The 14154-nt window shown below is 36.1% G+C and overlaps 4 protein-coding genes across 6 annotated transcripts; 3 read left to right on the top strand and 1 right to left on the bottom strand.

Moving 5' to 3' along the window:
- Positions 1 to 394: 394 nt before the first annotated feature.
- LOC108649940 (uncharacterized) lies at positions 395 to 2532 on the top strand. The gene is made up of 5 exons (XM_018099041.3): positions 395 to 1286; positions 1356 to 1397; positions 1455 to 1556; positions 1626 to 1737; positions 2275 to 2532. Exons 1-5 carry the CDS (start codon positions 512 to 514, stop codon positions 2480 to 2482), a joined length of 1239 nt encoding a protein of 412 aa, XP_017954530.1. The 5' UTR covers positions 395 to 511; the 3' UTR covers positions 2483 to 2532.
- Positions 2533 to 2591: 59 nt separating this feature from the next.
- LOC108649941 (uncharacterized) lies at positions 2592 to 4210 on the top strand. The gene is made up of 3 exons (XM_018099042.3): positions 2592 to 3548; positions 3617 to 3830; positions 4003 to 4210. The coding sequence occupies exons 1-3, from the start codon at positions 2738 to 2740 to the stop codon at positions 4208 to 4210; spliced, it is 1233 nt and encodes a 410-aa protein (XP_017954531.1). The 5' UTR covers positions 2592 to 2737.
- A 59-nt stretch (positions 4211 to 4269) lies between these two features.
- Positions 4270 to 5012, top strand: ovm (oven mitt). The gene is made up of 2 exons (XM_018098234.3): positions 4270 to 4431; positions 4494 to 5012. Exons 1-2 carry the CDS (start codon positions 4270 to 4272, stop codon positions 4992 to 4994), a joined length of 663 nt encoding a protein of 220 aa, XP_017953723.1. The 3' UTR covers positions 4995 to 5012.
- Positions 5013 to 9797: 4785 nt separating this feature from the next.
- Gs1 (Glutamine synthetase 1) lies at positions 9798 to 12400 on the bottom strand. 3 transcript variants are annotated; one of them, XM_089257282.1, is made up of 2 exons: positions 12005 to 12400; positions 9798 to 11773 (listed from the first exon to the last, which is right to left on the bottom strand). In XM_089257282.1, exon 2 carries the CDS (start codon positions 11764 to 11766, stop codon positions 10564 to 10566), a length of 1203 nt encoding a protein of 400 aa, XP_089113408.1. In that variant the 5' UTR covers positions 11767 to 11773; positions 12005 to 12400; the 3' UTR covers positions 9798 to 10563. The 3 variants fall into 3 exon arrangements, with proteins under 3 accessions (XP_089113408.1, XP_089113410.1, XP_089113407.1); XM_089257284.1 differs by having other exon boundaries at positions 9798 to 11776; positions 12105 to 12400; XM_089257281.1 differs by having other exon boundaries at positions 12103 to 12399.
- Positions 12401 to 14154: the final 1754 nt, after the last annotated feature.

The raw sequence follows: 14154 nt of genomic DNA, 5'->3' as shown, positions 1-14154 counted from the left end.
TACCTTATAATAATAAAAAGCCACGCTAAGATATTTCTTATAGATTCTGTATTTTTTATTTATTTATTAATTATCCTTTTGCAAGTTTATGTCGCCTCATAATACAATATAACTCGTATTTGAAAATCGAAATTTTAACTCTGTTTTATGAAATTCTCATGATGTAGCCGAATTGAAATTGACTTTATTAGCTAGAAGATAGGCTAGCAAAGATAGATTCGGCTGCTAACTGATGATAGTAAACATCGGTTTATGAAACTATTGACAAAACAATTACACGTGTTTTTAGTACAGGGTTACAGGGTATAAAATGGCATATTTACAACTACAACCATTCGTTTACAATTCATTTTTATCTGCATCACTAGAACGAATCTTTTTTTAATTTTTTATTATCTACGTTTTCCTTTATCACTAGCAGTGCTATGAAAAGCGGGACGGTGGTGCTTTGCGATTTCATTCAGTCAGCGCAAGTCGGCATAGCCATACACAAATATAGCGTACTTTTAGAATGGGAGAAGTGCCACAAATAAAAGATTTTCACAAAGTGATTGAAGTCTTTTTGCAAGGCGACAAACTTGAATCCTATGAGAGCCGATACCTAACCAAACCCGGAGACAATTATGGAAGTCTTATGTTAGCTATAAGTGCAAAGCTTAGGCAATCGAATGATGTGCTCAAGGATATGCATTTAATAGCAAAATTACCGCCACTTACCAACGATTTATATTGGCAAATATTTCAACCGGAACGGACTTGCATAACGGAAAATGCTGTCTATAAGTATTTAGCACCCGAAATAGAGAAACTTCAACTTGAATCTGGTATTCTGCCTGTTAATCTGTTCGATGGCTTTCCACGCTACTTCGGCTCTCGCATTTCGCTCTGCCCGGAAGCCACTAAAGTTGATCGAGACGCAGTTCTAGTGCAGGAAAACCTAACTATTCGAGGCTATCAGCCTGGAAATAGACACAAACCGTATGACTTGCAGCATACTGTACTTATCCTTCATTACATGGCCCAGTTTCATGCGTTGCCCATTGCCCTGCGTCTCAAGAAACCAGCAGTTTTTGATTCCAAAATACGACCCTATTTCAAGAAATTCGATATGAATAAAAATATGGAAGCTGATACTAAAAAAATGTTAAAAAGCGAATCCTTAAGGGACATTGAGGATATTGCCGATGGAGACAAGACTATTATTAACGGTGTAAAGAAATTGCAGGATTTATTTGATGAATTTGAAACAGGTGACGATGTGAAAGATGGTCCTTGGACTTCTATAGGTAAACATTTGTACTTCGAATCTTTGAGGGTATATATGCATTTCATTTCATAAAAATGTATTTTGTTAGTTCATATGGACCTTTGGATAAATAACTTGATGGTCAAATATGGTAAGAACGAATAATGATTAACTATAAGCAGATATTCTGTATTAAACTATTACTTAGATGAGACTGGACTTCCCGTTAAGCTAAAAATTGTGGACTTTCAGATCGCTCAATATGAGTCAGTGATTCACGACTTGATCTTCTTACTCCTCTCAAGTGTGGGTGAGTTCTAAAAATATCAATAGTGTGCAATAATTATTCATCGAATAAAGAAACTATTCTTTATCATAGATACATCTGTATTAGAAGAAAACTATTATAATTTTCTACGCATGTATTATGAAGCGTTCATCCGAGCATTAAAAGAGGCAAATGTGAATACAAGTGAATACAACTATGAGGAGTGAGTATAATAAATATCATAAAAATATACATACAAGAAGTTTATGTCTTAATCTAACAAGAGAACTATGTTTAGTTTTCAAAAGTTTCCTAAGCTAACAGCAGCTACATATACATATATATTTTTGTATGTACATACATATTTCAGTTAATATTTGTTTTAACAGCGAAAAATTGCAAATCATTTCAAATCTAAAGTTGCATATTAATAAGTCTGATAAGAACGTTTCGCCTAAACAGAATCGATTGCGTAATACGCGTTTTTACTTTATCATTGGCGACGCCTACGCGGTCAAACTAAACAGTTTAAAAGAATATCTATGTGACGAAGCTCAACTCTATGTGCAAAACTTTATAATGCAAACATGTGGCGTTGTCATAAACTAGCTTTATTAACGCCAAAAACAAAATCATGTTTGTCAAAGAAATATAATATGATAATAATAGTTTATTGAAACGAAAGGGCACACAAGGAACAAAAACTAAGAAATACAATGTATTCCAACGCATATGTATAATAAAACTGATCTACTTACAGTTATCTTCAGGAAGTGCAACGTGTCGCACCTCTCCAGGTTCCACATGCTCTCTTTATGACAAAGGTAGTCTTAGCCGACAACAATACACTACCAAGCGACTACAAAGACGTTGACTTAACGATGATAACTAAAAAAGGAAGTAGTAAAATTATGAATAAACTCAGAGACATCATACGATTGGCAAGAAAGTTTAACATATTTGAATAATTTATCAACTACATTTGTAAACATAAATTTATTAAAAGTTAATTGTCTTAGTTTTCCGGCTTTTACATTATAATTTGGGAGAGCAAAATATATCAAAAGAGAGCTGAAAGTTATCAGTATTTAGCCACATCCACGCGTTATCGCAGTGATAAGCAGCAAATCAACATTAATTTCTCTGTATATAGAAGCTTTGGTCGATTTGAATTGTTCACTAAGTTAGCAGCACGCTGCACTGCAGTACGGTTTCTTTCCATTATGAGCAAGTTGCCAATAATTAAACAGTTAGGTCAGGTCATTGAGCCTGCACTTAATGGTGCCAGCCTCCATTCTTATGAAGTGGATAGTCTAACTCAACCGGGTGAGAATTATGGCAGCGTTTTAATATCTATACGTGCTCTACTACAGAGCGCTGATGGAACATTGCTTGATAAGCGGTTGGTGGCTAAAGTGCCGCCAACAGACCTCAAGTATTGGAAGTTTATACAGCCAGAACGCACGTGTCTGGCGGAAAATGCAATTTATGAGATATTGGCCCCGGCTTTGATCGCTTTGCAAGAGGAAGCGGGCATTCCCAAGGAAATGCAATTTGATGGCTTCGCCAAGTATTTTGGCTCACGCATATCCCTAAGCCCAAAGGCCAAAACTGTTGACAGAGACGCCATTTTAGTTTTGGAAGATCTGCGGGACGCCAACTATGTGCCGGGTCAGAGGCTACGGCCCTTCGACCTGCTCCACACTCAAGTTGTCTTAAAGTACATGGCACAGTTCCATGCACTTACAATTGCACTACGATTAAAGAAACCAAAGGTCTTTGAAACAAAAGTGCGTCCATTCTTTGACAAGTTCGATTGGCATGCAGCAGCACCCGAGGCGAAGGCCACAATGATAGCGGAAACTTTAGCAGATATCAAAGAAGCCACAAACAATGATGCGACCACGATGAGGGCGATAAAGAAATTGTCGACTGAATTTTTTGAATTTCTTGCAACGCCGCCAATCGAAAATAACCCGTTTAACACTGTCATTCACTGCGATCTGTGGACAATGAACTTAATGTTCAAGTATGGTAAGTGACAAGTCATATATATCTGAACTTATATAAAAGATCATCTTTTTTTCATTTGTCATTTACAGACCTTTCCGGACAGCCCACGCAATTGAAGATAATCGACTTTCAAACAGCACAGTACGACTCTGTTGTGCATGACCTAATAGCATTTCTGTTTACAAGCGTATCAACGCGTATTCTGGAGGATAATTACCACAATTTACTGAAACTTTACTTCAATGCATTCATTGATACTCTGACTAAAGTCGGTGTTAATACCAATGCATACAGCTACGAGACGTAAGAAAAATTCCCTATGAACTAAGTGTTCAAAAACTAAAACTACAAACTTTACTCATATGATGCATTGTGTGTATCTTAAGCGTAATTTTTTTAAAAACCCAAGTTTTATTTTTTGAGCGCACCACAAATGTGCATAAAAACATTACTTAATATTAATTTTTGTTTCTAGGTTTGCTGCTGAGTTGAAACGTATCGCATACATTCAAGTGCCTCATGCTATATTCATGACCCGATTTATTTTGGCGGATCAAGCCAATCCCACTGCGAATGATCTCGAACTGTCTGACGTGCTTAAGGGTACAAGTTCAAATCGAGTGCACAGCAAGTTAATTGAAATTGTACGACTAGCACACAAATTCCAAATTTTGTTAGAATAATTATTTTGTTTACAACGGAAATAATAATCGTCACTGATCATTGCTAATGATGATTGACAATGTTTATGGACTTATTGAATTTATGTCTAAATAAATGCAGACTCTATTTATTGAGTTTTCTGTTAGCAGACGAGAAGACTATGAATGTTATATCCGACTTTTTGGTGTTTGTAACAGTGTGGGTAATTATAGTATTGCATTCGGAAGTCGATTGCAAAGAGGTATATATACATACATCCAATTCCACCTTCTATTGTTATGTTTTATGGCTTCCGTACTTCAGAAATGTTACTACATCAATTTGCTTTCCTCAAACTGGACAGATGATCGCCCGCGATTTGTTGTTAATATGACGTTTTCAAGCCAAAATGGCATCGCTTCTATAACTACCATAAATGATCCTGTTGTATCCCCTGTGGCGAGACTATTAATAGTACAACAAAGTCCCAACGAAAGGAAGCGCATCGTTTACAATATGACGACCAAATTATGCGCCATAAAGGGTATGATTGATGCCGTTCCACTCTTCAAGCCTGTCAAGGATAACATGCTGAAGCAGAGCAACTATACATTCAGCTGTCCCCTGAACAAAGGAGTCTATGTAATGAACAACATGCGCATCAATCCGAAAAATCCTCTTCTCAGCTTGCTATATCAGGCCAAAGGCACATTCACGGTTATGGGTGCTTTGCTTGAGGAATTGCCCAATACTCAAATGCATCCATTGTCCACGTATAACATTGAAGGAAAAATCTTGAGAAAAACTTGTGGTCGACTTGAGTAAGCAAAGGAACAAACTTTAACAATTGAATGAATAAAATAAAAACAAAGCAACATAAAAATAAAAACATATTTTGATATGTATATTTAATCTGGAACTAATTAATTGAAATGCAGATTTATTTTCATCTAAGTTTGCATTTAGTGCAGAAACAAACCTCAACTCACCTACATAAGCGGACAAAATATGTAGCATACCTAAGGGCTGTAGCTTAAAATAAAATCGGTATATGAAATGTTAAAAAAAGGAAAATATTGCATAATTAAATAATTAAAATCTTAAGAAAATATTTTTATTTGAACCCTTAACATATCTTAATTTTGAATATTCCATAAATTCATGAGTAATTCCCTATAAAACTTACAATATCGGGCAGACATTGTAGTAAACTAATTTACTCATTTATTGTATGGGAGGGTACAAAATTTAGCAGGGGAATAAATATCATTATCAGTAAATTTGAACTTTTGTCTACATGGGTTGTACAGCTGCGGCCGTACTTCTAAGTCTTCCTATTTTCTATTCATGTTTGGCTGCATAATGAGATACACACGCACATAGCTAAATGAGAATTATATGTATATATATGTACATACAAGATATGGAAATCGATAAATCGCCGTTCACAGTGTCAATGTCCAAGCACAACTTTCCAACCCTGAGACACAGCACTTAAATGATTGACATAGCAGTGAATGAACTTTCCTTAATTGAACTTGGATATTCATATATATTCTCATACGTATACATATTGTCCGCACAAAAGAACATTTCGAATGTTGTACTGAACCATGTACGTAGATATTCGGATTATCATATTTTCGAAAATACAAAGACGGAAAAGTCTGCAAGCTGAGTCAACTTTAAGAAGCAAAGATATATCATATTCATACATTTAGTATATACCATGCATATAACAAAGGGTATATTATCGCCGTTCCTTAACTTCGAAGCCCAACAAAAGGCTTATCAGGGACTCATAATCAGCTTGAAAGTACTAAAGAAAAATCAAGACTTTGACATTTAATCTGCTAGAAGAGTGGTCAACAACTAAGCATCTTGCTAAGCATATTGTTCATATATGCACATATATACTACATATATGTATGCATGTACTATGATTTCTTTATGTTATAGAACAATTCTAATTATGTTCCACTTATATATTTAATAATGAATATTTATAATTAAACATAATACAAATAATTAGTCCACATAAATTGTCAATTAAAAGTTGAATAGATACTGGAAGAGACAGCAGATTGTGAACTGCGACAAGCTCTGAGCTTTTTGTGGATTTTATTATTTTATGAGTTTTGGTTCAATGTGCTAATCAGCCAAAGAACAAAAAGATCACTTAGGAGACGCGTGCGAATATGACGTAAAGATTCGGGCTCGCGTGTACGGCGTGGACTACGGAATACGCCAACGCCAACGCCAGCATTCAAAGAAGAAGGCAGTATACTCTGTGATGCTGATACAGATACGAGACGGCATTGCCCTTTCTTCTATAATTGCGGAGTAAATAATTTCATTTGCTTATTACGTTTCAAAAGGTAGCTACTACATTTTAAGTCTAATGGGAACCTTTTGCTGTCACATATTAATTTTTTTTAAGCTTTAAAAGGCTACAACAAAATGAGTTTAAAATAAACATTAAGTAAAAACAAGGAAATGCCTTTAGTACCAATTTTTATTTTAATATTATTTTTCTGTTCCTCTTTGTTAGTATTAATATTACTATGGATTTTTCTTTTGTTAACATGTTCATAAAATGTATTGTCAGTTTCGTGTGACTTAAGTTGGACGCATGCATTCGATGAGGACCATTGCACTTCAATTAAGGCACACTTTATTTATAAATACAGAAAATTTATACACTAACTGAAAAATGATAATATATTTAAATATTATTCATTTCCATATTATAATTTCAATTGTTACTTTTTAAATTCAAACAGTACGAGGTATTTCTTAGCCGATATTGACGTTAATATAATATTGGCAACATTTGTGCCGTGTCTATATACTTATATTTAACCAATTATTCTAGTAAATTTAACAGCAGATAAAACAAAAAACAATATATATACACCACTATATTGATTTTCAATACAGGCGTAATATTTATAATTCAATATCTCGTCTTCGTGTTAGATTATATTTGAAGTGCCACTTGACAGTGAACACTATTAATAGCCATATTTTTGGTATAGTACCGCAGTCGTAATTATCAGCTGATTCGGCTGGCAATAAAACTAATTGGCACAATAAAAAATGGGCCACCCGCAAAGAGAAGAACATAAACATAAGTAGCCTTGGCTTCCAACTCGTCTATAACATTTTAATTTCACACTCTTGAATACCATTCGTCCAATTAGTGAATTCTGATAACGCTTTGTAGGATTGCGTAGAAAGCCAGCGGAGCTTTACTTTTCAACTGTGACTCACATTTTCCGATTTCCATTTGGTCAAGCACAAATTCGTATCATATCTATCACGCATTCTGACCGTGCGCTATATCGTAACACAATTGCATATAAGTATTGATATATATATATATATATATATAATTTCATTTCATTTTATTTTATTTTATTTTTATTTTATTTTGTTGCGGACTAGATAAAAAATGTTTGAATAGTATTCGTTTTTTTCAAACGGCACACGAAATTATAAAATGATTTATGGCAACTTGATAACGTCTGTTGTCTATTGACCAAAGCTTAGCAAAACGTTCTTATAGATCACGCTATCCCCATAAACCAAAGCATTTGACGGCATATCAATCAGCTTCGAACTTTATTCGCACACTGTCTACGAATTTTGTGGTAATGGAATTCGAATTGATCTTGTTCTTTGGCGCTTTTGAAGGTAGAGAGAAGTGACACTGCACGATTGCAAAGCTGTTTTATTCATTTTTAAGTCTCTGAATTAAATAGAATTTTTATTAATTTGCTCACCTATACTATTGAAACAAGGTGTGTTTAATAAAGTTTATAGCCCTGTTGCTAGCTGACCAATGAAAATACTTATAAAAACTTGACTTACTGATAAATTAATTCTTTTCCTTCATTTCTGTTTTGTTGGTATTTCAATCGAAAGCCTCTGCTAAATAAAAACAAAACTTTCAATATGAATTATTTGTTTTTGTTATCAGTAGAAATCGATTAGACACGTTGCAGTATGAGCTGAATTGTATAATCTGTGGACTGTATTTGTTGTGAGCATACATAACTTTAGCTTGCTTGATTTGTATGCAAATCTTCTAGAGAAAACTTAATGGGACCAGCTTCAGATCTGTTCAAATCTCGAAAGACCTGCATTGTAAGATGTCAACAAACATGTATACATATGCTGAAACTAGTTTTCCGTATAAAAATATACTTCATTCATTTAAATAGCAATCGGTGCGGAACTCAAGCGAATTGCGTTCATAATTAGGAATTGACAAACGGTTGTTTATGGACTTTTTAACTCCGACAGGTTTTTGTTGCCTTAGTAACGTAATTATTTCATATACCACAAATGAACTGCTAAGCAGGCAATAAATATCGGAAATAAAAAATAATAATAACAATATATACAAAGTCATATCTATTTTGTAGAATTACAACAAGAACAATTGAAGCAGTGACAACTCAATCGTAAATCACTACAGCTTGATTCCCGTATAGCAATATTATCGCTCAGCCATTCCTATATTACAATAATAAATTGCTTTATCGGCTGCTGGCTAGTGACCCCATTCCACTTACACAAGCTCACAGATCGGTGCCTATATAATACATATACTTATATAAAAGCAAGTTTGCAATAAAAAACAAGTAGCCCTTTAGTAGGCAGGAATGACCGACCAGGATATACTCTACTCCTACTTCGAATATTCTATATTTTATTGGTATATAATTTGTATTCTGGAAAATACATGTCGATGAAATTTAGTATGTTTTAATATTTAAACTTATGTTTTTATATATCATATTTTGAATCAGATCGACCTTCTTCTCTACCGCCTGTTGCAGTCGTCTTGATAAAAGCATTATACCCTCATTCCTGTTTTTGAAATGGGTTCAGGGTATAGCACAACTGTCCAATCGCAAACAACATGTGTGTAAATATTTGTGCAGTAAAGCTTTGAGAACGGCAGGCCAACCCATTTGTGGAATGATGCAACAACAGCAACAGCAACAAAAACCACAACAACAACTGCAATAGTGAGTGCTAACGCATAAAACGCCGATGCAAGTGTCACAAATGTCGTCAGCTCAAGGTGAAGTGCATCGTTCAGCTGTATGGCTGTTTGCACACTTGTTTGCCAGTGGTTATCTATAAGAGCGAATACCCTTTTATTGCAGTTAAGGTCGCTCTGCTGCCACTACTTGTATCGTACGACCATTAATCAATAAATCAATATTTTACTGAAAGGCGTTAAGCACTTGCGATCAGAAAGTAAAATGGTATACTGTTCATTAAGGCGATACATATATATAATATGTAAAACTTGATTTAATCATGACATATATTTATATTTAATTTACATGTGTATTTATGTATACGAACAAAAAAATGAAAGTGCCAAGTAAATCTCTTTGTACAGAAATACATATACGGAGAACTTTTGCTACTGGGAAATTTCCATTGAAACAAAATTTCCGTTCGCTTATGGAACAGCATTTAAATGTGAATATGTATGCGGCTCTTTGGGCAAAGTCTCATATGTTCTCTATTAATATTTTCTCTATTCTCTTTTCTAATAGTCGCCGCCAAAAAGTAAAACATAGCCACACAGTAAAACAATGTAGATTCCTTGGAACAATCTAGTTTTTAATCGTGGTAATTTAGAAAGTTGGTATTACAATTGATATTTTAGATGAATATGTTTTGGTTTCATATGGAAATTCAACAATTGACAACGATTAATATTATAATAAATTTGATTACTTAACAAATTGTAGACTATAACATTTGAGAGAGTATTCACTAGTACGCCTGTGCAAATACAAAAATCTAATTTCAATGACGCTTCAACAGCGATTAGTAAGAATTTTCTAAAAACATATATAAAATATTCCAATTACCCATTCCACATAATCACTAATAAACATTACGAATATTTTTTCATTTCTAAATGCGATAACAAGCACAGTTTTCATTACTTGAGAGAAATGAAAATAAAATCAAATACAATTTGTATATTATGTATCAAGATAATTGCAGCAGTCAAATTAAAATACAAGATTTCATAAATTATAATTAGACAAAGCAATTTTGTTTATATATATTTTCTAAAAATAGTTATGGCAGAATAACATTTCATTTGTATTTTAGTTTCAGTTTTTAGGCTCACTTTTATTCCATTTCCATCATCACTTACTTCGTTTACTTAAATGCTAACCTCATATTTCTGTTCTTCAACCTGTTGTCTTTTTACACACACAAAATAATTCTTCATCTTAATCAAAGTCGAAACTGTACAGATAGAACGTCCACCTGCTGCTGCTTCAACTATGTTCTTATATACATCATTGAAAATTGAACGCCCTCAAATAGCAGAATTTCGTCTGCTGATTTATTCATTCAGTAGACACGTACGCACTATCGCACCACATACGGCATAGGGGTCACAGTTAGAGCTGGGACGACGATCCTCAAGGTAACCTTTGCCGGCTGTTGCCACGCCTCTTGGAACTCGAACACTGACGGCACGATTAGCCACGCCCCATGAGAATTTGTCGATGCTTGATGTCTCCAGACGCCCGACCAGCCGACGTTCGTTGTCCTTGCCCTCCTTGGGGTCGTAGGCCTTGATGTGGCGCTCATGATGCTTGCTTAGCTTTTCGATGGCCTCCTCAATGGCCTTCATGCCTCCATCGGCACGCATCGCTTTTGTGGAGAAATTCGTGTGGGCACCCGCACCGTTCCACTGGCCCTCCATTGGCTTGGGATCGAATGTAACAACTACACCGTATTCCTCAGCTATACGCTGCAGGATGTAGCGCGATACCCACAGATCGTCACTGGCCTTCAGTCCATTGCTGGGTCCTACCTGGTACTCCCACTGTGCTGGCATCACCTCTGCATTGGTGCCGGCAAAGTCAATGCCAGCATATAGGCAGGCAATAGCGTGCGCTTCGACGAGATCGCGGGCATATACTCTATCGGCACCCACACCACAGTAGTAGGGTCCCTGTGGAGCTGGGAAGCCGTTGTCGGGCCAACCAAACGGACGACCATCAACATCGAGCAATGTGTACTCCTGCTCAATGCCAAACCATGGCTCCTGCTCGGTAATTTTGTTAACAGCATCCTGGAATGCGGCGCGCTTATTGGATGGAGTTGGCTTGCCATCGGCATTGTATGTGTCGCACATGACAATAATATCATTCTTTCCTGGCTTGAAGGGATCCCGGTAGACGGCTCTAGGTTTCAGAGTTGTGTCCGAATTCTCGCCATGCGCCTGATACGTGGAGCTTCCATCGTACTGCCAGTCGGGCAAGTCATCTACCGAGGTTGGCACTTTGTCTAGGACACGATCCTTAAGGCGGATGTGCTCTCCAGTGCCATCGATCCAAAGATATGTGGCCTGAACACGATTAGCAGGAGTCTCAAGATTACGGTAGCGCAGCAGGATGCTCTTATCTAAAACTGTATTTGGCGAGTTCACCAGGAACTGAGCGTTGGCTACCCTAGAAGTCCGCATCAGGCGCAGCTGCTGTGCCGCAGGAGCTACCAGCTCCCTTTTCAGAAAGAGTCCAGCCACACGGAACGCCATAGTGATGCTTGTATATAAGTGAAGAAAAGGATACGTTTAGGCTTGATTGAAATAGTCTACAAGGGCATGTATACATAGTGTGCATGTATACATAGTGTGTGTATACGTAAAGTTCAAGGATAACGGATTTCAGGTACTTGCGCAAGAGATATTTCAATGTAACAATTTACTTTTGATTTCTGCACTCTTGACAATAGTTTTAATATTCACATTTTGTTACTCACGCAATCACATATACACTCTTACTTATGCACATATGCGTATGTATGTGTATATGTGCATTTAAATGCACACGTATTACGCTGCATTTATTACATTTGGTTTCGCTAAACTTACTTTTCCACTGATTGCACTGTACAGTTATATTTGTATATGTGGTTATATACGGTTTTGTCTTTTTATTTTTTTTTATTTTTTTTTTTATTTATTTATTTATTTTTTTTTTTTTGAATTCAATTTTGTTCTCTTGGTGGTAAACCTCGCGAACTTAGTGCGCTGTTTTATCAATTGCGGAGCGACTGCTTGGGACACCCAACCTATGCGAAGTTGGGAAGGTTTGTGAACGCAATTCGCGACACAACATTCACTTTTCTCGTTTGGCTCGCCAGTCTCGATTTTTCTTTATCGCACTTTCAGCCGATGGAGAGACGAAGGCAGCAGAAGCAGCAGCAGCAGCGGCATCGGCTATGGCGACGCGTCCTACAGTGATACCAACGAGAGCGTGTCCAAAACATATTCAATCCATTTGCACACACGCCAGAGCAGAGAGAATCAAAGAGAAGAGAGAGAGCCACACAAGTGGGCGCCCACATATACAGCTGCAGTCGTTGCCTCTGAGAGCAAGTGAGTGACAAACAAACAAAGCATGAAGGCTACCCAGATTACTGTTTCTTGGACGCATACGATAATATCGTACATTTTGTTGTTGTTGCCATTGTTGAATAATGTCATAAGAATATTGACATTAGTATAGTTCCTATATACACACAAAAATAAATATAGGTATAGATATATTTAGATAAAACTAGCATATTTTCAATTTCTGTTTCTAGTTCTTTCTCAATATTATTATTGTTTTTTCTTTTTTATTGTGCGGGCCCACTGTAGAAACAAGTCTGGAATACCAAAAATGTAAACAACAAGAGAGCGCAAATATGCAAATATGCATACATGCCTACATACACACCTTAATACATATGTATGTATGTACTTAGCATTCACATTGCGCAGGCTCTCGCTCTTCGCCAAGCATGTAGTAAACGCATTTTGCATTTTTATCAGTGCAATTTCGCGCTATCTGTGGTTTGACCTCTACCAAGCTGTAAACATTGCCGCGGGTCATACAACTGCAACAGGGCAGTATTTGCCTGCTGATATGTGCTTTGGCACATGCGCTGTTCCAGATTGGGACAGAGTGAGAGAGAGACAGAAAAAGAGAGCGAGAGAAAAAGAGGGACTAACAATTGGAGAGAGTGCGACTAGTACAAAGTCCACTTTCTGTTTTTTTCCTCTGACATACAAAATTAGTGGTATGCTAACATAAAACATTTTAAATTCATACATATGTACATCTGCGCGTATACGAATAAACACATACATACAATGTATGTATGTACGTATACATATACAAAAGCCGGCATCTGCTCTCTTTCTGCTCTGTTTTTTTTTTTTTTTCAAGCTTTTTGTGATGTACAACTTTGAGCCATGCACGATGACAGCTTTATTTTTACAGTGGGTACCACAGTCGACACTCATTAAGTTCGCCCACAAGTAATTTCTGACTTGCGGAATTTAATGAAAATTTCGTGAAGAAAAGAAAGAAATGTTAACAATGTACTAACATTTTCTGTGCGGTCTGCCAATATTTTCTTTAACATATTTTATAAAAGCCTAAAGATAGGCTACACTTGGGCTAACATTTAATTTATTATCAATTTCGAACTCGTGCATTAAAATACAAGATATTTAAGTTAATGCTTATTCCGAGGTACCATAATTTTAATCAGTTTTATTCATTTTGTGCTAGTTTTCAATAAAAAAATCCTTGAAATTTGCTCGCTGAGGTGAACTGAACTATAACAAAAGCCGAAACTGGCAAATTATATATATATGAGACTATTACATACACATGAATATGGTTTTACGTACATATATACATGCCTATATATGTATGTATGCGAGAGCATATTTTAGTTTAGTGTATATTCGTTACATCGCCCAACTGACGTAATTTTGGCCAAGCTTTAAATTGCTATTACACACACGCACACATAGACGTCGGGCGCTTTTCTGTGTGTATGTATTAGTTAGGTTTTCCACCATACTGTGCGAGAGAGTGTGAGTGTTTGCAATTGCTGCACAGTTTGTAGTTGGCTCGCACAATGCGTT

The sequence above is a fragment of the Drosophila navojoa genome, chromosome 3, assembly GCF_054131105.1.
Source record: "Drosophila navojoa isolate 15081-1374.11 chromosome 3, UAZ_NAV_1.0, whole genome shotgun sequence".
NCBI lineage: Eukaryota > Metazoa > Arthropoda > Insecta > Diptera > Drosophilidae > Drosophila > Drosophila navojoa.
This window is presented reverse-complemented; position numbering and strand designations above follow the sequence as displayed.